The 22,520-nt window shown below is 45.2% G+C and overlaps 1 protein-coding gene across 1 annotated transcript in view; it reads right to left on the bottom strand.

The window, feature by feature from the left end:
- Window positions 1-639: 639 nt before the first annotated feature.
- The window catches only part of LOC311303499 (E3 ubiquitin-protein ligase TRIM35-like), a 61,748-nt gene continuing 39,867 nt past the window's right edge, over window positions 640-22,520 (bottom strand). Inside the window, exons 6-7 of the mRNA XM_084430018.1 lie at window positions 10,317-10,857; window positions 640-1,191 (exon numbers count right to left, since the gene is read on the bottom strand). Coding sequence (XP_084286144.1) covers window positions 1,131-1,191; window positions 10,317-10,857 — 602 coding nt within the window. The 3' untranslated portion in view covers window positions 640-1,130. The remainder of the gene's footprint in view (window positions 1,192-10,316; window positions 10,858-22,520) is intronic.

Here is a 22,520-nt window from a genome sequence, read left to right on the forward strand (position 1 = left end):
CTCCAAGACATGATAGAAGATTAACAAAAAATGCACTGTTGATTAAAAAGCTAAATTTGTGTGTTTAAATGAATAGTCTTGGACTTGGTGCTGGAAACCCAAAGCACAGGACAATAGAGACGCCAGAATAACAATATTCATGATTCTGAAGATGAAAATACTGAATTATTGCAGATGAATATGCTTGAACTCTGTCACTGACTAGATATATTTAAAATAATGTCGGCCACTTTTACTGGTAACATCAGACATCTGGCATTATCAGGACACACCAAATATTCCCCCAGTGCATTATTATACATTATATGCAACATTATATATGACAAGATAAAGTATTGACACATTTTAGTAATCTTCTTCCCAGTGAAATCCTCATATGTTCATAAGTATATTATCCTATAACTCGAGCTCTGAAACATATAAATGCACTGAGGCAGGAGCTGTTTATATATTCATGTATAATGATTGACAGAGTAACAAGACAAACTACATACTTTCAAACCGTTACTTAAAACAGTTTAAATTTTTTGAAAATTGTAATCTTTTCTATACTTAATAAATATATATACACTCACCTAAAGGATTATTAGGAACACCTGTTCAATTTCTCATTAATGCAATTATCTAATCAACCAATCACATGGCAGTTGCTTCAATGCATTTAGGGGTGTGGTCCTGGTCAAGACAATCTCCTGAACTCCAAACTGAATGTCAGAATGGGAAAGAAAGGTGATTTAAGCAATTTTGAGCGTAGCATGGTTGTTGGTGCCAGACGGGCCGGTCTGAGTATTTCACAATCTGCTCAGTTACTGGGATTTTCACGCACAACCATTTCTAGGGTTTACAAAGAATGGCGTGAAAAGGGAAAAACATCCAGTATGCGGCAGTCCTGTGGGCAAAAATGCCTTGTTGATGCTAGAGGTCAGAGGAGAATGGGCCGACTGATTCAAGCTGATAGAAGAGCAACTTTGACTGAAATAACCACTCGTTACAACCGAGGTATGCAGCAAAGCATTTGTGAAGCCAAAACATGCACAACCTTGAGGCGGATGGGCTACAACAGCAGAAAACCCCACCGGTTACCACTCATCTACTACAAATAGGAAAAAGAGGCTACAATTTGCACAAGCTCACCAAAACTGGACAGTTGAAGACTGGAAAAATGTTGCCTGGTCTGATGAGTCTCGATTTCTGTTGAGACATTAAGATGGTAGAGTCAGAATTTGGCGTAAACAGAATGAGAACATGGATCCATCATGCCTTGTTACCACTGTGCAGGCTGGTGGTGGTGGTGTAATGGTGTGGGGGATGTTTTCTTGGCACACTTTAGGCCCCTTAGTGCCAATTGGGCATTGTTTAAATGCCACGGCCTACCTGAGCATTGTTTCTGACCATGTCCATCCCTTTATGACCACCATGTACCCATCCTCTGATGGCTACTTCCAGCAGGATAATGCACCATGTCACAAAGCTCGAATCATTTCAAATTGGTTTCTTGAACATGACAGTGAGTTCACTGTACTAAAATGGCCCCCACAGTCACCAGATCTCAACCCAATAGAGCATCTTTGGGATGTGGTGGAACGGGAGCTTCGTGCCCTGGATGTGCATCCCACAAATCTCCATCAACTGCAAGATGCTATCCTATCAATATGGGCCAACATTTCTAAAGAATGCTTTCAGCACCTTGTTGAATCAATGCCACGTAGAATTAAGGCAGTTCTGAAGGCGAAAGGGGGTCAAACACAGTATTAGTATGGTGTTCCTAATAATCCTTTAGGTGAGTATATATATATATATATATATATATATATATATATATATATATATATACTACACTTAATACTATTTATTACATGGCTTGGTTGAATTCTAATGTAGAATGTGATCTGTTATTTCTTGATAACAGACCACTGCTAAGGATAACACACCGTTGCTATGAAAAACGTCTCGGTTACTAACATAACCTCGGTTCCCTGAGATGAGGGAACGATATTGCGTAAGTAGCTTACGCTATGGGAAGACTCCTTTTCTCGAGAATATTGAAGCCAAAATTTTTAAACGCAGTGCAGCTGCACAGCATACACAGATAAACGGCGAGAGCGGTCATTGGCTGTGCTTTGCTGTGGGAACCTATGCCGGGGCCTGACGCGCCAGAGCCCTCCAGAATGGGCATGGCCTACGGCTATAATTGAGCCCATTGTCCGCCTGGGGCTTCAGATTAAATCGACTGAAGCGATCCCTTGATCAAAGCACAAGCACGGCGAGTTACGCAATACTCGTTCCCTCAGGGAACCAAGGTTACGTTAGTAACCAGGACGTTCCCTTTCGAGAGGTCTCTTCTATTGCGTAAGTAGCTTACGCTATGGGAACCCCCTTCAAAACGCTGTGCGTGCTTAACTTCACTCTAATATTAGCCCGAGGCAAGATACCTGAGGCTGTAAAGAGTAAAGTATGAACCCAATAAGCTGGTAAGTAACAGGCTTCATAAGAAAAAAAACAAGGAGTGGGCCTAATGAGGGCCAAACCCTAATAATGACATATATAATATGTATATATATGGGAACCGTAGTTCGTGTTAAAAACAGGACTGGATATGTATCGGGCCCAAGTTTTATGGGGGGTTTGTGCTTACACATTTCATATTGAAAGTACCCTTGAATGCAAAGCAGGGACTTGTAGGTTATAAAACCTGATAAATGTGGACGGTGAGGCCCAGCCAGACGCCGCACAGATATCTTCAATGGGTATTCCACTTGACCAAGCCCAAGACGAGGCCCTGATACGTAAGGGGCAATGAAGGCCCTTAGATTCATAAGCCAGCGCTATAGCATCAACTATCCAGTGCGATAATCTCTGCTTTGAGACAGTGAGCCCCTCGATGCGGCCGCCAAAGCACACAAAAAGCTGTTCTGACTGTCTGAATGAGGCAGAACGCTAAAACTCTAGATAAAACTCTGAGAGCCCTGACGGGACAGAGTAAACTCGCATCTCTTTCGTCTTTTGGTGAGGAAAGAGCTGCTAAGGAAATAACCTGTGCTCTGAATGGAGTCGAGAGCACTTTAGGAATATAACTATAATAATAATAATAATATATCGCAAGAGTAGGGGTCCAGGCTCCGTGCAGCGCACGAGCCAGAGAACACCCTCCATATCTGAGCGTAGAGGCGCCTAGTTGAGGGCGCTCTTGCTTCAGTGATGGGTTTCAGCACCCTATCCGGGAGACACCCGGGTACCCGTTGAGGTGCCATACATGAAGGCCCCACAAATCTGGACGGGGATGCCAGATTTTCCCGTTCGCCTGCTTGAGGAGATCTCTCCTCAGAGGCATTGGCCATGGGGCTATTTTCAGCAGTTGTGTCAAGTGGGAGAACCATAACTGGGTCTTCCAGAGAGGGGATATTAGTAGCACTACACACTTGCTTTCCCTGATCCGTTCAATGACCTGTGGTAGCATCGTGACCGGAGGAAATGCATACAGAGGGCGGCTCGGCCATTCGTGGGCAAGCGCGTCCCTGTTCTTTGAGAAAAATATTCGTCAATGAGCGTTGTCTTCTGAGGCAAAGAGGTCGACCTCTGCCTCGCCGAAGATGCTCCATATTAGCTGAACCGTTAGAGGGTGGAGAGACCATTCCCCTGGGGGAACATTGTCTCTGGACAGCATATCCGCACCCTGGTTCAGAATGCTTGCCACATGCGCTGCTTTCAGCAAGCTTTCCGAGCTGGAGTACTGCTGATGCTGAGGCCATGAGACCCAACATCCTCTGAGATCTTTTGAGGGGAGCACGGGTGCCCGCTCTGAAGATGCCGCTAGGCGTTGAATGGAGAGCGCGCGCTCTGATGAGAGGTGCGCCTTCATTTGTATAGAGTCTATCACTATACCCAGAAAAGAAATATTCTGGCTGGGAGATAGTGTGCTCTTGGAAATGTTGATCCTGAGACCCAGGCATTCTAGATGGCTGAGGAGCCAGGATCTGTGAGTTATCAACTGTGCCTCTGATTGAGCTATAACCAGCCAAGCTTCGAGGTAGTTTACTACTTGCACTCCCCGCTATCTCAGGGGGGTAAGTGCCGCATCCATACACTTCATAATGTACAATGTGCAAGCAATAGGCCGAACGGTAGTACTGTGTGCTGGTAAGCCTGCCCCTCAAGGCGAATCTCAGAAACGGCCTGTGATGAGGCGATATTTAGATATGAAAAAAAAGCATCTTTCAGATCCACTGAGAAAAACCAATCCCCTGGGCGAATTTGCGCGAGGATTTGTTTGGTTGTCAGTATTCTAAACGGGCGCTTCATCAGCGCTTTGTTCAGGTGTCTGAGATCTAGGATGGGCCGGAGGCCGCCATCCTTCTTTGGAATGAGGAAGTAGCGGCTGTAAAAGCCTGACTCGCTTTGTGAGGGGGGGACTGCTTCGACAGCTCCCTTTTCCAACAGCTTGAGCACCTCGGTGCAAAGAACGTGTGCAACGTCCTTTCTCATTCTCGTTTTGACCACAGATGAAAAGCGTGGTGGTCTACGAGCAAACTGTAGCGAGTAGCCTCGTTTTATTATGTTCAACACCCATTCTGATATACCGGGGATAGCTTCCCAGGCCTTGGCCCGTATAGCTAGGGGTTGAATAAAAGCTTGAGATGGGCCGCTGTGAGATAGGGACCCAGTCGTCCGGCCGTCTTGAGCTTTTAATGTCGTGTGAACAGCGCTCACGAGCGGGGGCGCGCACTTTCAGAGGGCACACCCGTTATCACGTCTCCAGCGTGAGCTAGAGATAAAACTAACTGGGAAACAGTGCTTGTGTGGGTGCGTACTTTGTAGTGGGCATGTAACCTACATATGACACAGACAGAAAAAAGCTCTTTTTGTACTTTATTTGCGTCGCTGTAAAACCGGCGTCTGTTTGCAGGTGAGCCCATTGACTGCAACATCGACATTTCCAGCCACCTGAGAAAAGGGGACTGGGGAATGTGGAACAGCTTATGTTTGCAGGGGCACATATATTGCTGGGATTACATGGCAGGCGGGGTCAAAGTTGAGCCCGACCAACCCGTCTTCGGACCCTGTGAGTCACGTGGGGACGGGGCCGGCGTGAGCGCGTTCACTTTGGTGAAAAGATTTAGCGCAGTCGAGATTCGAACTCGGGTCTCTGGCGCAAAAGTCTCAGATTCCACCACTGAGCCACAGAAGGGGTGTAAATAAGGACAGGAGAATAAAGTCTGTCTCTGTCAAATGTGAGTCACGTGGGGGCAGGGCCGGCATGGGCTCATATGTTTAAACGCTCATAAATACTTGAGCCCCGCCATGTGAACGGGAGGGCGCGAGGGGCGGGTTCGCTTTCTGTACGTAAGAAAGCTGGCCGCGAGCTCAGAGAAGAGAGTAGCATAATTTCTATCTGCTGCCAGAGCCGGGATTCGAACACGGGGCTTCTGGCGCGAAATCCTTAGATTTCGCCACTGAGCCACAGGGGGAAATGACATAAGCTTCCGGTTAGCGTGAGCAGATAAGAGAGCATCATGTTTTGTGTCGCTGTTTGTTTGCAGGTGTGCATGTTTTATAACAGGCTCATTTGCTGCAATATTGACATTTCCAGCCGCCCGAACTAAAGAGGGGACTGGGAAATGGAGGTTGGTCCGGCCTCGGCGGGACTAAAACACTCTCTTTCCTCCTTTGCCGGTGAGTGATGCAGATTTGAAAACTCACTCACTCATTGTCCATCTAGGTCATGCAGAGAGCTCGGATGACGCGCGAATGGGGCACGAGGGCGGGGTAGCTTTCTTGAACGTAAAGAGAGCTAGCCGCGGGCGCTGAACATTGCTCTTGACTGTCCGCTCTGACATCCTTTGTGCGCGGCGCATTTTGCGCGGCTCAAGCAAAGGGAGAGTGAGCGGGAAGCGGGGTCGTCATTGCCGAAATCAGCCAGTCGAGCCCGCAGGGTGGGGAGATCCATCTCGTCACACTCAGGGCAGCCGGCCTTAGCGAGTGCAGCTTCCGCGTGGTAACGGCCCAGACAGGAAGCGCAGAGGATGTGACGGTCTCCGCCGATTCGAGGCATTTGCAACAACGCCTCAAATTTGCTCTTTTAGAAAAAGTGTGACTCAACAGCGAACACACTAAAGCTTAAAAAGGATATATTGCGTGCCGGATGGCACAGCAGAACAGCGGATGAAGGCGGCGTCCAGTTGAAAAACCAGGAATGCCGGCGTCCTCAGAACTGCAAGGCAGGTGGCTTGTTCCACTGAAGGCTTTTCAACGGCGGCGAGAAGGCTTCTTATCCGGAGATTAGCGGAGTGGTGATTCGCTGAAGGAGATTAAATCTGAAGTCCCAGGCGGACACGAGCCGCCCCGCCATAGTTTTGTGCAGTTGCCGCAGCACAGCCAATGACCGCTCTCGCTGTTCATCTGTGTATGCTGTGCAGCTGCACTGCGTTTTAAAATTTTGGCTTCAATATTCTCGAGAAAAGGAGTTTTCCCATAGCGTAAGCTACTTACGCAATAGGAGAGACCTTTCGAAAGGGAACAGAGCGTTGCTATGGACGCAGGATTCTAACCGGAGAGACGGAACGGACTATTTTCTTTAGCGGAAGCAATACAATAGTTTTAAAATCAATAAACTCCTTTTTAAATCAATATTTTGTGTCAAATTATTGATTTATTTGGTAGGTAGCCATGTAATAAGCGGAATAATGTAGAGCGAGGCGGTTGTTATAGCGAATACAACCCCTTCAGGCTGATTCAAGCTCCGCTTTGCGTCGGGGTCCTGATCAGCCTGTCGGGGTTGTATTCGCTATAACAACCGCCTCGCTCTACATTATCCCTTACTTATTACATGGTTTGCTTGAATTCTAATGTAGAATGCGGTCTGTTATTTATTGATAACAGATCGCTGCTAAGGATAACACACCGTTGCCATGAAAAACAGAGCGTTGCTATGGATGCAGGATTCTAACCGTAGAGACGGAACAGACTGTTTTCTTTAGCGGAAGCAATACAATCGTTATTAAATCAATAAACTCCTTTTTAAATCAATATTTTGTGTCAAATTATTGTAGGTAGCCATGTAATAAGCGGAATAATGTAGAGCGAGGCGGCTGTAATAAGTGGGATAATGTAGAGCGAGGCAGTTGTTATAGCGAATACAACCCCTTCAGGCTGATTCAAGCTCCGCTTCGCGTCGGGGTCCTGATCAGCTTGTCGGGGTTGTATTCGCTATAACAACCGCCTCGCTCTACATTATCCCTTACTTACATAATGTAAACATGAATTTAAACATACTTTCATTATTGTATGACTTGTTTAATGGTTACTTAAGTATTGAATTTATAATATTAATAATTATGGATTTGAGATTTACAATACAATAATTTTTCTTTATCAGCTATTACATGCACAGATAAAAAAAAGTTTTACATATAAACAAACCTCACAGCAACACAAACACAATTATTACACAATAATTGATCCAACTGACTCTAATATGCAGACGCAGAAAACAGGAAAAAAGTGAGTATTCGCTTTATACAGTATACTGTAGGTGTAGCGTAAGGAGGCAAGATGTAGAGAACCCAAGTGCAACTTTAATACCAACATGATCAAACATAAAACAAAGGCATGAAAACTAGAAACAAGAACAAACAGCAGTTACCCAAAACAATACTAAAAGTCACAGGGCAAACATGAGGGCTTAAATACAAAAGACTAATGACCAAACAAGGGACACCTGTGAACAATGAACAAATAACATCATGACACATCAGACAAGGGAACACACGGCAGGATCACATGACAGACATTAAACATGACAAAGACATGAAACATGTAGTGGCAATAGGCCAAACCTGAGAAAACGGCACCATCTTGTAAAAATAAAAATAAAAATAATATTTAAAAGAAAAGGCCAACAGAAAAAAAGTCTGTTAACAAAGACTGAATCATTTTATAGTTAAATGGCCCTGGGATAAAAAGAAATTGGCAGTTTTAATGGGTTTCAATGGGGACATTTTTGTCCTTAAGGTCCTGAGTGTAAATATTTTGTGTATAATGTGGAAAGGAAAGAAAATTCAAATAAAAATACACACTTGTGCCAAAATTGATGCAGTTGGCATTAACACAGGAATAAAATATATATACAAAAAACCCTGAAAGAGACAAACATGTCCTTAAAGGAACACTCCACCGTTTTTTTAAATAGGGCTTATTCATATTCTTTCATACATTTAGATATGTGGGTAAATGCATTTTTGTCTCAGTGCATGCATTGTTTTAGTTTGACAGGGTCGGCGCTAGCTTAGCTTAGCACAATGAATGGAATCCTTTGTTGCCAGCTAGCATGTCCTGAGTAAAAGTGATAAAAAAATTTTTTTAAAACCCACGTAATTACTTCTTGTGGCCTGCGTATTCACAACGAGTACAAATAGCGATGCAGATTAACACTAGGTGATTTCTTAGGCAGATATTGACTTGGGACTATATTATGGGGAAGCACAGGCGAAGCACGGCTACTTAGGCGAAGCACTGCTACTTGGGCGCAGAGATATCACGCAACACATGAAATCCCACGACTTCTGTCAACACACCGGTGTGCAACGAGTCAAAACACAGAAGAACAACACGCGTGACCTGCACCGAGTGTCTTCGCTTTTGGATTTTTTTTTTTTTTGAGAAGTTACAGCTACAGTTACAGCAAACATGGTAATCTGCGTAGCAAAAGGTTGTGAGAACAAGCAAAGGACATACACGAATGTAATGTTTCACAGAATTCCATCGAATGTGGAACTGAGAAATAAATGGCTAGCTGCTCTGGAGATCTGTACTTCAACGCCTCTCTACAAAATCAAACAGTATCGTGTTTGCGAAGAGCATTTTGCACCGGAGGACTAAGTTACTTTGAAAAAATGGAATATGGGCCCAGAAAGACGGTACTACGTCTGAAACATATGGCTGTCCCATCCCATCTATTTTCAAAGCACAGGCAGAACAAAGTGCACATGTAAGTTGTCTTTTATTACTCTTCCTTATGTTAATCTGTGTCTTTATTCGGTTATAAGATAGATGCTGAGAAGCTGTATATAGACTACGGTTCAAATAACGTTAGCCTCCTCTAGTATAACCTCATGTTGAATTCAACCTGTTTAGCATGAACAACCAAACTAAAATAAAAATCGCTGTTATCGTTACCTGTAAAATGAAATGACTGAGGGCTAAGTTAGCTATATTTCTCTCACCGAGTTAGCCTGGTTCTTTTGACTCAGGAGTTTTAGTATAACTACTAGAGAGGAGAAGGCTACAAGCAGTTTACTATGTGTCATGTTTAAAATAATCACTTACTCTGTGGACAGCTGTCCATTTGGTCTATTCGGCGTGGGGCGTTTTTTCCAGTTCACTTTATCACACCGGAAAAAAAAACCGAGTACTGCCGGATGAATCAACGCCGTGAAATCCGCGGTAGCTGTGACACAACTGCGGGCACGCTCATCTTGATCTGACACGTTGAGCCTGGTTATCGATGGCAGAAACTTGTCCCACTCGCCACAGCACAGACACTCTATTTCAGTCGGTATATTCCCCCACATTCACACCACCAGTTCGTGTTGGCTCTCATCCTCACGTTCTCGGGCTGTTGAGCGATCGCAACCTCCTCCTGTCATTCTATTTCCACTCATTTTCTGTAAACTCTTGTATATTGGTATGGTTCTGGCTCACACAAAATCAGCCATGTTCATCGCCATTCATGTACTGTTGGGAAAATAGCCAGGCATCTACTTTTCACACCGGTATGTTGACGGAAGTCGTGGGATTTCATGTGTTGCGTGATATCTCTGCGCCCAAGTAGCAGTGCTTCGCCTAAGTAGCCGTGCTTCGCCTGTGCTTCCCCATAATATAGTCCCAAGTCAATATCTGCCTAAGAAATCACCTAGTGTTAATCTGCATCGCTATTTGTACTCGTTGTGAATACGCAGGCCACAAGAAGTAATTACGTGGGTTTTTAAAAAAAAATTATCACTTTTACTCAGGACATGCTAGCTGGCAACAAAGGATTCCATTCATTGTGCTAAGCTAAGCTAGCGCCGACCCTGTCAAACTAAAACAATGCATGCACTGAGACAAAAATGCATTTACCCACCTATCTAAATGTATGAAAGAATATGAATAAGCCCTATTTAAAAAAACGGTGGAGTGTTCCTTTAAGGAAACACAAGGGTTAATTTGGTTCTAAACTTTACATTGAAGTGTGATTGATCAACGAAACCCTTTGATTACAGTGTTATTATTGAAGCATAATTTACAAAACTGAATTAATCTAGAAGCATAATCAGATTTACCTGTGATTTTCTGCTGTAATAAACAGTTTAACTGGTAAGATCCTCAGAGGAGAAGTTGGGCAGCCATTACATAAGTATGGAAAGACAGTCTCTGTGAAGGATGTCCTGAATCTGCACAGACAGTCTTTAGTTACAGGATCAGAGAACGACACTGTTCCTCTGTCATAGTCCAGCTGAACTCTCACACGCTGAAGCTTCTGTTCAACAGTGAAGACAGTGTGGCGTTGCTCTGGGGATTGTGAGCCGTATTTGCTCTTCATGTACATCACATACCAGACATTAGATTTCAAGAAATCCAGTCCCTTCCTTTGGTTTGATGCTGTTGTTATTCCAAGACTCCAGCGTGTATTGTCTCCAACCTCCACATCCCAGCAGTGTGTTCCTGAGTTAAAGCCCTCAGATCCCAGGACACATGCACACCTTTCAAACCTCTCTGGATTATCAGGAAGAGTTTTATCTACATCACTGCCCGACACACTGGTCAGATCAGCAGAGAGTGTGAGCCGACGATCTACTGTGTTTGGATCCAGAGTCAACGGAGCTGCAAAGAGAATAACATCAGATTACAGGATGAAATATGATGTATTAGAAATGTTAATGTAAAACATTTCTGTTTTGTTGAAAGAGATCATAAATCATGCAATCATAACAATGGTCTCTCAGTTACTGTCAGAACGGATTGAGGCTTCAGGTTTAATATCAGTATTGTAAGAATTGAGAAATTAGGAAATGCCGGACAGTCTGTTTGAAGAGCGACCAGACCCTGAGAGAGGACGAAGGACCTCTCTGGAAATTAGCATTTAAACTCACCATTTGTGAGGCAAAGTCTCACCTCAGAACACATCTCTCCCCCTCTTCCTCACTCCCCCTCTCACATGCTGAGACCACATGTAAATCACCCAAGAAAATGTATAGTTTAATGTGAATGATTATCACAGAGTATTTTTCATGTTTGGTATCATTTAATAGTGCTACTGGTACAAATGTCTCATTTCCATATAGGTAAAACAAAAGGTAAAGGGATAGTTCACCCAAAAATGAAAATTCTGTCATCATTTACTCACCCTCAAGTTGTTTCAAACCTGTATGAATTTCTTTTTTTCTGCTGAACACAAAAGATATTTTGAAAAATGAAAAAAAACCAAACAGTTGATGGACCCCATTGACTTCCATAGTATTTTTTTTTTCCTACTATGGAAGTCAATGGGGTCCATCAATTGTTTGGTTACAGACATTTTTCAAAATATCTTCTTTTGTGTTCAGCAGAAAAAAAGAAATTCATACAGGTTTGAAACAACTTGAGGGTGAGTAAATGATGACAGAATTTTCATTTTTGGGTGAACTACCCCTTAATAAGTATAACGAGTATTTAACCCGTCTTGTAGGGGAAAATGTGCTAGCGCTGCCACGGAAGACTGAATAGCGAAAAGATCTTAGTCCCCGCTTCCAGTACTTTTAATCTCATTACACACTAAATGCATGTATGCTGTGTACTACTTTATTGGAATCTACAGACCGACGAGGGTAGGCTTCAGTTTGTGTAACGTCACCAGATGGCTTCCTGAAGTAAAGTAAATGTGTGAGACAGTCTAATATACTCCTCCCTCCCCTGGTCTAATAAAGTAGCTGAGATGCCCCTACTCCTTGACAGCTCTAAACAAAAAGGTACAATGCAGGTAAGTACGAAAATTAAACAATATTTATTCTTTGTGTACTTTTCTTTCTTGTAATTAAGTGTTAATTCAGGGTTGATAATAAAAATAAAATAAAAATAAAATGTAATGGTCTTTGTGTTTTCTTTTAGACTCACTACAACACAACCACTTTCAATGTAAAAGCTCTAAACCATTCAGTTGTACAATGGTAAATCTCACTTCAAAATGAAAAAAAAAATGAAAACACTTGTAAACACCACTTAGTCCTCAGTTTTCAAATGATCAAACAATCACATTTAAAAAACAACAACATCAACAATGGTATACACAATGAAATTTCACATCTGGAAGAGCACTTACGTGAAACGTCCCTTTATGTGTTCACTCACAGTTCACTTTAGGTTCTGTGACTCAACTGAACTCTCACAGTTCAATGTTCATCGGATCAAAATAATAAAAAAAAAAAAGATTGAAGAGTTGAGATGAGCTGTCTTGACGTAGCGTGCGTTGAAATTAACTTTCGTAGCAATATCACTCAAGCTCAATGAAATGTCCCCAATTTTTTTTATTAATGAATCAAAAATTAGTCAAAAAGCAAATGAGTCAAACTCAGATTCATGAATCAGAATGAAATGTATCAACTGGAATGTATCAAACGGAGATACACCAACTGAGATGTGTCAAATTAAGATGTCGTTGGATGGCAGGGTAATACAAAATAGTCTTAAACTCAAATCTTCTCTGAAAAACTATGTTCAGCACCAACTGCAAACAGCAGTTCCCATCTCACGTGCGACGACACGTGCCAAACACTCAGATACGCGTGACCAGTCTGGTTGAAACGTTAACGTTAGTTCGTAAGGGTGCTTCTCAATCAAGATGAAAGAAGTCCAAAAAAAAAAAAAAAAAAAAATCTCTTCAATCGTCACCAATCAAATGAAACTTGTACTTTAAATGCACTCACAGTTCGTGTAGCCTTCACAAAACATTTACTGCGTCACTCCAGCAGTCCAACGCAATGCGGTTCACGGATCAAAACTACACACAAAATTTCGGAAACTTGGGACACAGCTCACAAAAATCACTTGATGTCGTCCTTTACTCGACTAAAGCCCCGATTAACTTCCGTTTAAGTTACTTTATCGAACAAGCTTCTCGAACACGACACAACACTTTTTTCTTCTCTGCCACACTCTCATACACTCTACTCTTCTTCTCCTCTCGCCGCGCATACTCAACGCCGAAAACCAATCCACCCATCAAAATAAAAGTCCGCCAAAAATAATAATGATTTTTAGGTAATATACCCGTTACATTTCCCCCCTGCTAAACCCTGCCACTCCATCGACATCTCCAAACAGACCAGTTCCTATATGAAACAAACAAGGACAGTTAAATTGGATTCAATGACACAACATTTTCAACTTTTGCTTAGACATTCTCTTCGACATTACTCTTCTAACACATTCCTTGACATTTTCTTTACACCCAAATTACATAATGTAATCATCCTTATATCTTACAGGCAATCCACCCTGGGTTTCTCTCTTCGAACGTCTGAGATTAGGTACCCCACTAGTGTCAGCTTCTGAAATGTCAGAGTCTTCAGATTCCCCATCTTGACCTGTGTCTACTCTCTCACACCCAGCTACATTACCCTCCTCACGTACCACTCCACCCTCGACTTCCCCAAGTAAGCAGGTGTTTGGTAAGTGTGTAGTATATGGAATGTAGACAATGTCTTGTGAGTCTAAGTCTGACACTTCTATTTCCCTTCTTGCATGCGTAACCTGCCTTGTGGGTGAGGGGAAAGTACAATGTCTCAATTGATCCCTGTGAACGACCTTTGTGGAACCTCCCTGCTCAGGACGTACAGTAAAGACCGGTAAACCTGCGTGATTTTGTTGCACTACCAAATACGGTACAGACTCCCACTTATCTTGGATTTTGTTTCGTCCTCTAAACTTGTGGTTACGCAACAATACTCTGTCACCAGGTCTAATGAGCGCTCCTGAAGCCTTACGGTCATAGACCCTCTTCCTTCTTCTGGAAGCTTCTTGAGCAGTTACCTTCGCCGTCTCCACTGCAGTTCTCAGGCGTTCATGGTGATTCTTTACCCACTCATCTAGATCATCCGCCTCATCATCAGTTAGGTCTTTTCCTCCTAGGACATCCATGGGCAGCCTTGCGTCTCGTCCAAACATTAAATAAAATGGGGAGTAACCTGTCGATGAATGAACGTGGCTATTGTAGGCCATCACAAGTTCAGGCAGGTAAGTTTTCCAATCCTTCTTCTTTTCCGCAGGTAATGTTCGCAGCATGTCGTGCATAGTGCGATTGAACCTTTCGCACTGCGCATTCCCTTGCGGATGATAAGGACTGGTGCGGCTCTTGCTGATTCCATATAATTTGCAGAGTTCCTTTATTACGCTGGCTTCAAAACATCTGCCTTGATCCGAGTGCAATCGGGCAGGACACCCATAGCAAACAAACCAGTGTCGTACAAGGGCTTTGGCGGTGGTAAGTGCTGTCTGATTTTTCGTCGGGACTGCCACAGTAAATCTTGTAAACATGTCTGTAAGTACTAGAACATTCTCGTAACCTCCTGCTGACCTCTCAAGCACGGTGTAATCCATGGCAAGAACTTCTAGAGGTGCGGTTACGTTGGTGCAGGTCATAGGAGCATGAATCCTGGGGAATACATCCTTAGCTAGGGTACATCGTCCACACTGGTTTACCCATGTTTGTACGTCATTGGCCATTGAGGGCCAATAATAACTCTGTCGCATCTGCTCTAATGTACTCCTGCTGCCAAAATGTCCTCCATGCTCATGGACTCCCTTATACACTTTCTCCCGTAAAGACTCAGGCACTACCAACTGCCAAATCTCTTCCCCGTCTCTTGGGTCTGTAATTACTCGGAACAGCACTTCATGTTTTAATTTCAAACGCTCCAATTGTCTAGCTAGCTTCTTTTGCTGGGTTTCCATATCCCGGAAACTACGTGTCATTATCCTCCTGTTCTCAAGTACAGCATTGTACACAGGTGCTATACAAGGATCCTTCCTCTGTTGCTCTTTGATGGATGACCAGCTATAACCATCAACACGCTTCCTTATGGCTGCTTGTTTGGCAACTCGGACGACAGACTTGTCAACCCCTTCTTCTTTACCAGGCCACAGGCATGTTCGTACCTCGTCTGATGTCAACCGAATGAAGTCTTTTCCAGTGTCATCGTCTTCGGGTTCCATACCCCAGGGAATCCTAGAAAGAACGTCTGCATTGATGTTCTGTCTGCCGGGCTTGTAACAAACCTCAAAGTTGAACTCTGCTAACTGTGCAGACCAACGCTGTTCCACTGCTCCGAGATTGGCTGTCTCCAGGTAGCGAAGAGGGTTGTGGTCAGTAATAACCTGAAATTTTGCAAATATCAGGTATTCCTTAAATTTCTCAGTTACTGCCCATTTAAGGACTTGAGTATTGCTCCAAGTCCGTTGAGGCTCCCATCCGTCGTGAGTATGAACGGACACTGGAAATCAGGGTAAGCCAGAATCGGAGGTGACATGAGACAACTTTTCAGCTTGCTGAATGCGGAATGACACTCATCGCTCCAGACAAACGCTTCTGCTGACTTGCCTTTGTTACCTTTTCCCACCAGGGCATGTAGGGGCTTTGCCAGCTGTGCGAATCTTGGAACAAAACGACGATAATAACTCATAAATCCCAGCAGCTGTCTAACCTCCCTAACATTCGTCGGTGAAGGCCATGCATCCAAGCACTGAACCTTGTCCTTGTCCACCTGAACTCCCTTCGACGAAATTATGTGTCCCAGGAACCGGACCTCTGGCCTCAGGAGGAAACATTTACTCGGTTTCAGCTTCAGTCCATGCTAACGCAACCTTGAGAAAACAAGCTCCAACTTCTCACAATGACTCTTGAAATCCACAGAGAACACAATAATATCGTCAAGATAGATCAAGAGAATGTCAAAAGCCAGATCACCTAATGCTGCAGTCATCAATCGCTGAAAGGTGGCCGGAGCGTTGCATAAACCAAACGGCATCCGTGTCCACTCAAACAACCCGAACGGAGTTTTGACAGCAGTCTTCTCCCGATCTGATTCAGTTACCGCCACTTGAAAATAACCTGCCATGAGATCCAGTGTGGAAAACAACTGTGCATTCCCCAAAGCATCCAAGGATTCCTCCACACGCGGAAGGGGGTAGGCATCCTTGAATGTGACTTAGTTGAGTCTCCTGTAGTCGCAGCAGAAACGAACACCTCCGTCTTTCTTTATCACAATGATTGCAGGTGAGGCCCACGGACTGCGACTCTCGTTCAGTACACCTTGATTGACAAGATCCTGCACATGTCTCTTAAACTCTTGAAAAACGTGAGGTGGGACTCGTCGATGGCGTTGTTTTATTGGCTGTGCATCTCCGGTAGGTATGCTATGTGTCACTGTTGTTGTGTATCCATAGTCTGTGTCACTCTTGGAGAAAACATCACTGTAACGTGTCAGCAGAGCATTTAACTCCTCCCGTTGCATCTCAGACAATCCGTCCTGATTCATCTGAACAGGAATTGACAGTTGTTCAGGCTGGCTCTCAATCTTAATGCTGCACTGTACATGTCGTTTAACACGTAGCTCATCATCATCCTCTTCGAATTCCACCATTTGCTTTGGGACTACTTTTTGAGGCTTAGACACAACTGCAATCCTGGACCTCGGCATCAACCTGACGGTTTCTTGACATAGATTTAACACTCGCACCGGAACTTTACCCTTTTCTGGGCTTGCAAGCACATTGGCTACTAACAATCCTTTTGGAAGGGTAACAGAACCTGTGGATTCAACCAACACTTGATGCTTCACTTGATGAGGTATACTGCAGTGGCCTTCCACAATCTTCTCACTTAAGGGTGGGATTATCACAGCTTGCTTCCCAGACACCTTAACAAATCCTATCCTTCCTTCAGGGCCCAAGAGTCCTTCATCTTTTTTTACTTTTGCTATCACTCGTCTGACGTTAGCATCTGTACGTTGGCTCACTTTGCTCTCCTTATCCAAATCCTTTCCAGACAGTACAAGGTTTTTCAATTCACTAAGCACATTCATCCCCACGATTCCAGCCAATCCCTTCATCTCCTTCACGTCGGGGTTCGAGTCTGTGAGAACGAAAACACACTTCCCTGGAAGCAGAGTTCCCATGCACTCTATATCTGCCTGTATACATCCAAGAACAGGAATGTCTAGTCCGTTTGCAGCAGTGAGGCGCACCCAGTTAGCAGACGACAGCTGTATCTCTTGTCCTTCGAAATTATGTTTAAAGTGAGATTCTGAGATGGTGGTGACCTCTGAACCGGTGTCCAACAGGCATTTGGTGGGCACCCCTGCTATTTTTACATCCACTGTCAAACAGTCTCCAAAAGCACTATCCCTAAGTGTTTCTGGTGCTATATCTACATTCCAGTCAGCTGTATGGCTCCGGATTACTGAAGGACCATTGGTGCTTGCCAAGTCACCCGACGAAGGGGGGCACGAGTGGCTGCTTGCTGCTCCATTACTGTTCTGGCCAATGACAGGGCTTCTCGCTGTTCCATTCTAGCATGATCCAATGCCCCAGCTTGCTCCGCTAACCTCCTCTGCATTTCCGCGAACTCCTTCTTCAATTCTTCCAGTTCTGCCATTTTTCTTCTTGCTCACAGACCTGGGACAGAATAGTGCAACAACAACAACAAAACTAGGCTAAGTATGATCCTGTTCGTGACGCCACTTATATAACGAGTATTTAACCCGTCTTGTAGGGGAAAATGTGCTAGCGCTGCCACAGGAGACTGAATAGCGAAAAGATCTTAGTCCCCGCTTCCAGTACTTTTAATCTCATTACACACTAAATGTATGTATGCTGTGTACTACTTTATTGGAATCTACAGACCGATGAGGGTAGGCTTCAGTTTGTGTAACGTCACCAGATGGCTTCTTGAAGTAAAGTAAATGTGTGAGACAGTCTAATATACTCCTCCCTCCCCTGGTCTAATAAAGTAGCTGAGATGCCCCTACTCCTTGACAGCTCTAAACAAAAAGGTACAATGCAGGTAAGTACGAAAATTAAACAATATTTATTCTTTGTGTACTTTTCTTTCTTGTAATTAAGTGTTAATTCAGGGTTGATAATAAAAATAAAAATAAAATAAAAATAAAATGTAATGGTCTTTGTGTTTTCTTTTAAACTCACTACAACACAACCACTTTCAATGTAAAAGCTCTAAACCATTCAGTTGTACAATGGTAAATCTCACTTCAAAATGAAAAAAAAATGAAAACACTTGTAAACACCACTTAGTCCTCAGTTTTCAAATGATCAATTTCAAATGATCAAACAATCACATTTAAAAAACAACAACATCAACAATGGTATACACAATGAAATTTCACATCTGGAAGAGCACTTACGTGAAACGTCCCTTTATGTGTTCACTCACAGTTCACTTTAGGTTCTGTGACTCAACTGAACGTACTCGGTTACTAACGTAACCACGGTTCTCTCTAGAGAGGTTCTCTCGTACTGCGTAAGAACTTACGCTTGGGGGAAAGTCTCTTTCCGTGAGATATTGAAGCCAAAAATTATCCTTTAATTTTTATATAATGCAAAACGCGTTGCAGCAGCATACAGACATAGGCGAGGCACCTTTGCGCACCTATTGGCTGCTCTGCGGCAACTGCAGCAGCCTATCGAGAGAGGCCCTGTTGACGCCTGACCAATGGGGGTGCTTCGCGCCCATTTGCATAGCGTCCCGCCGAAATAGGCGTGGCCTAGGGCTATAAATATAGCGTCGAGAGGCTGGTTCACTGGTTTTCATCGCCGGAGCGAACCAGAGCGAACTGCAGGCACGGCAAGGATACGCAGTACTCGTTCCCTCTCTAGAGAGAACCGAGGTTACGTTAGTAACCGAGTACGTTCTCTTACGAGAGGTTCTCTCGTACTGCGTAAGAACTTACGCTTGGGGAACACAATGTAAAATGCTGTGCGTGCTTGAGATCCAATACCAAAGTTCCAAGGGCATGTGCCCGGGGCCCATATGGTACATGATCATCAGGGACTCACAGAGAGTTCAGGAAGAGAGGCTAAAGCATCATTCCTGAATAGGTAGCATCCCACCAGGGAGCATTATAACAGTAGTGTTCCACGCAGTCAGGGCAAAGTTATTGGCCTGATCTGATGAAAAATATGGGTCTTACAGTTGCCCTCAGGGCTGTATGATCGATCCGTGAGCATTGCTCGAACAGTTTCCAGCATCTGAGCCGACCTCGGGGCAGATAGTACTGGCTTATTAGACCGACAACAGCTTAGCTTGCAAAGCGGGATCTTCCAGGTTATAAAACCTGATAAATGTAGACAGGGAGGCCCAGCCTGCCGCCATACAGATATCATGTAGAGAAATCCCAATGGACCAAGCCCACGAAGAGGCCATGCCTCTTGTGGAGTGCGCCCTGACACCTAATGGGCACTGTAGGCCCTTAGAGATGTATGCCAGCGCTATGGCATCCACTATCCATCTGGATAGGGTCTGTTTCGTTACAGCTAGCCCCTTAGAGCGTCCGTAGAACAAAACGAATAGCTGCTCTGTCTGTCTGAAGGCAGACGAGCGAGACACATAAGCTCTTAATGCCCTGACAGGGCAGAGCAAAGCGGCGTCCTTCTCTTCCTCAGGGACCGGTAAGGCCGACAGGAAAATGACCTGGGACCTGAACGGTGTGTTGAGGGATTTAGGAACATACCCGTGTCTCGGTTTGAGCCTAACAATTGAGTCATTTGGCCCAAACTCCATACATGTCGCGCTTACTGAAAGCGCTTGTAAGTACCCCAAAAGCTTTACTGAAGCTAGAGCCAAAAGAAACGCTGTCTTTAAGGACAAGTGTTTGATATCCACAGATTGGATTGGCTCAAATGGGGCACCTTTCATGGCCTCCAAGGCCATGGAAAGGTCCCATATGGGAACTGAAGGGGGTCTGGGAGGGTTTAACCTCTTCGCTCCTCTTAGGAAGCGAATGACCAGATCGTTCTTCCCGAGTGACTGGCTTAGCGTTGGTTTAACAAACGCTGCTATAGCCGCCACATAGACCTTGAGCGTGGAAGGGGTTCTGCCCTTTTCCAGAAGCTCTTGTAGGAAGGAAAGAACGTTCGTCACCCCACAGTCCTGGGGTGACACACCACGGGCTGTGCACCAGCTAGAAAACACAGACCATTTTGAGGAGTAGAGCCGTCTCGTAGAGGGAGCTCTAGCCTGCGTGATCGTGTTTAGTACTCCTGAAGGGAGGTGAGCGGGTACCCATTGATGGCCCATACATGTAGGGCCCAAAGCTCCGGGCGAGGATGCCAAATCGAGCCCTTGGCCTGGGTGAGGAGGTCTCTCCTCAGAGGTATCGGCCATGGGGCAAAGCTCGCTAGTTGCATCAGAACTGGGAACCAGACCTGGTTTTTCCAGAACGGAGCTACTAGTAGCACCGAGCATCCACTTTCCCTGATCCGCTCTATTACCTGAAGTATGAGCGTAATAGGGGGAAAGGCATAAAGCGGGCAGCGGGGCCATACGTGGGCCAGCGCGTTCCTGCTCTTGGAGAAGTATATCGGGCAGTGAGCGTTTTCTTGAGATGCAAACAGGTCTACTTTCGCTTTGCCGAACTTCTTCCACAGCAATTGGACTGTCTGTGGGTGTAGGGACCATTCTCCTGCCGGAACATTGTTCCTGGACAGTCTGTCTGGTCCCAAATTCAAGTGGCCGGGCACATGAACTGCTCTCAGTGAGCGCGAATTGTGCTGGGCCCAAACCAGGAGGTGTTCCGTCAGCCTGTGAAGGATTCGGGATCTGAGGCCTCCCTGGTGATTTATAAAGGCCACCACCGCCATGTTGTCCGAACGGACTAGAACGTTGTGTCCTGCTATCTGGGGATAGAAGCGCCTGAGCGCATTGTCGACTGCCATCATTTCCAAGCAGTTGATGTGTAGGAGCTTTTCTCGTTCTGACCATAGGCCAAAGAACGGTCTGCCCTCGAGCAGCGCTCCCCATCCCGAGGTGGAGGCGTCTGTGGACACCACCTTCACACTCGAGGAAGTCCCCAGGCTTACTCCTGACCGGTACCAGTCGGTCGCCGTCCAAGGTTTCAGAGCTGAAATACATTTCTGATCGACCTTGAGGCGAAAAAGACCAGAAGTCCACGCTCGGCGCGGCACATGCGCTTGCAGCCAGAACTGAAGTGGGCGCATCCGAAGGAGCCCCAGCTGAAGTACTGGTGATGCTGCGGCCATGAGACCCAGCATCCTTTGAAACTGTTTGAGCGGGACCATAGCGCCGCGGCGGAAGCTTTCCGCCATGCGCTGAACGGCCAGTGTGCGTCGTGGCGATAACTGAGCTGTCATTGACAGCGAGTTCAGATCTGTGCCCAGAAAGGATATTTCCTGACTGGGAGACAGAGAGCTCTTCGCCCAATTGACTGTGAGACCTAATTTCTCGAGGTGCTCGAGCAAAATGGTCATGTGTTCTATAAGCTCTGTACGAGACTGAGCCAGAACTAGCCAATCGTCCAAGTAGTTCAAAACTCGCATTCCCCTTATTTTCAGGGGAGCGAGGGCCACGTCCATGCACTTCGTGAATGTACGGGGTGCTAAAGACAGGCCGAACGGTAGGACTGTATACTGATATGCCTGGCCCTCGAAGGCGAATCTCAAAAATCGCCTGTGACGAGACGCTATTTGTATCTGGAAATACGCGTCTTTCAGATCTATCGACGCAAACCAGTCCCCCTGGCGAACTTGCGAGAGGATTTGTCTGGTCGTGATCATTCTGAACGGGCGCTTTGAAAGCGCTTTGTTCAGCCGTCTTAGATCTAAGATGGGTCTGAGACCCCCGTCTTTCTTTGGCACCAGGAAATATCTGCTGTACAGGCCCCCTTCGCTCTGAGCTAGAGATAGGGGTTCTATGGCCCCTTTGCTCAGTAGTTTCGCTATTTCGGCTCGAAGTAGATGAGCTACTTCCGTTTTCACCGTAGTTTCGACTCGCGCCTCGCAGCGGCGAGGGCGTCGAGCAAACTGTAGCGAATAGCCTCTTTTTATAATGTTCAGCACCCATTCTGACACCCCGGGAAGCTGTGCCCATGCAGTCGCATGAATAGCTAGGGGTTGAATGAAGTCTGTGCTCTGGCCGTGAGAGTGTGGCGGCTGAAGAGTTTTTATGTGCTGAAACATAGATGCCGTGTTTGCGGCAGACGAGGCGGGGGGCGCGCTGATGACAGCGGGCAGCCTGCCCGTGCTCAACTCTGTTACAGCGGGTAGCTGAGAGGAGGCGAGTGGGCGCGACCCTTCGGGGTTTGACATGTCTGTGAGTGCATGAGGGCGCGCTACAGCGGGCGCATGGGAAGCACTGAACACAACCTGGGTCTGTGACCGTGTGTGTTTTGGTTTCGTTTTTACAGAAACCGTGAGACATGCAGTGTGCAGTGTATGTGGGCACTGGGCTGTGGGCACATCCACTACATTTAACGCGCAAT

The sequence above is a fragment of the Rutilus rutilus genome (genome assembly GCF_951802725.1).
Source record: "Rutilus rutilus genome assembly, chromosome: 14".
In the NCBI taxonomy this organism is placed as follows: Eukaryota; Metazoa; Chordata; class Actinopteri; order Cypriniformes; family Leuciscidae; genus Rutilus; species Rutilus rutilus.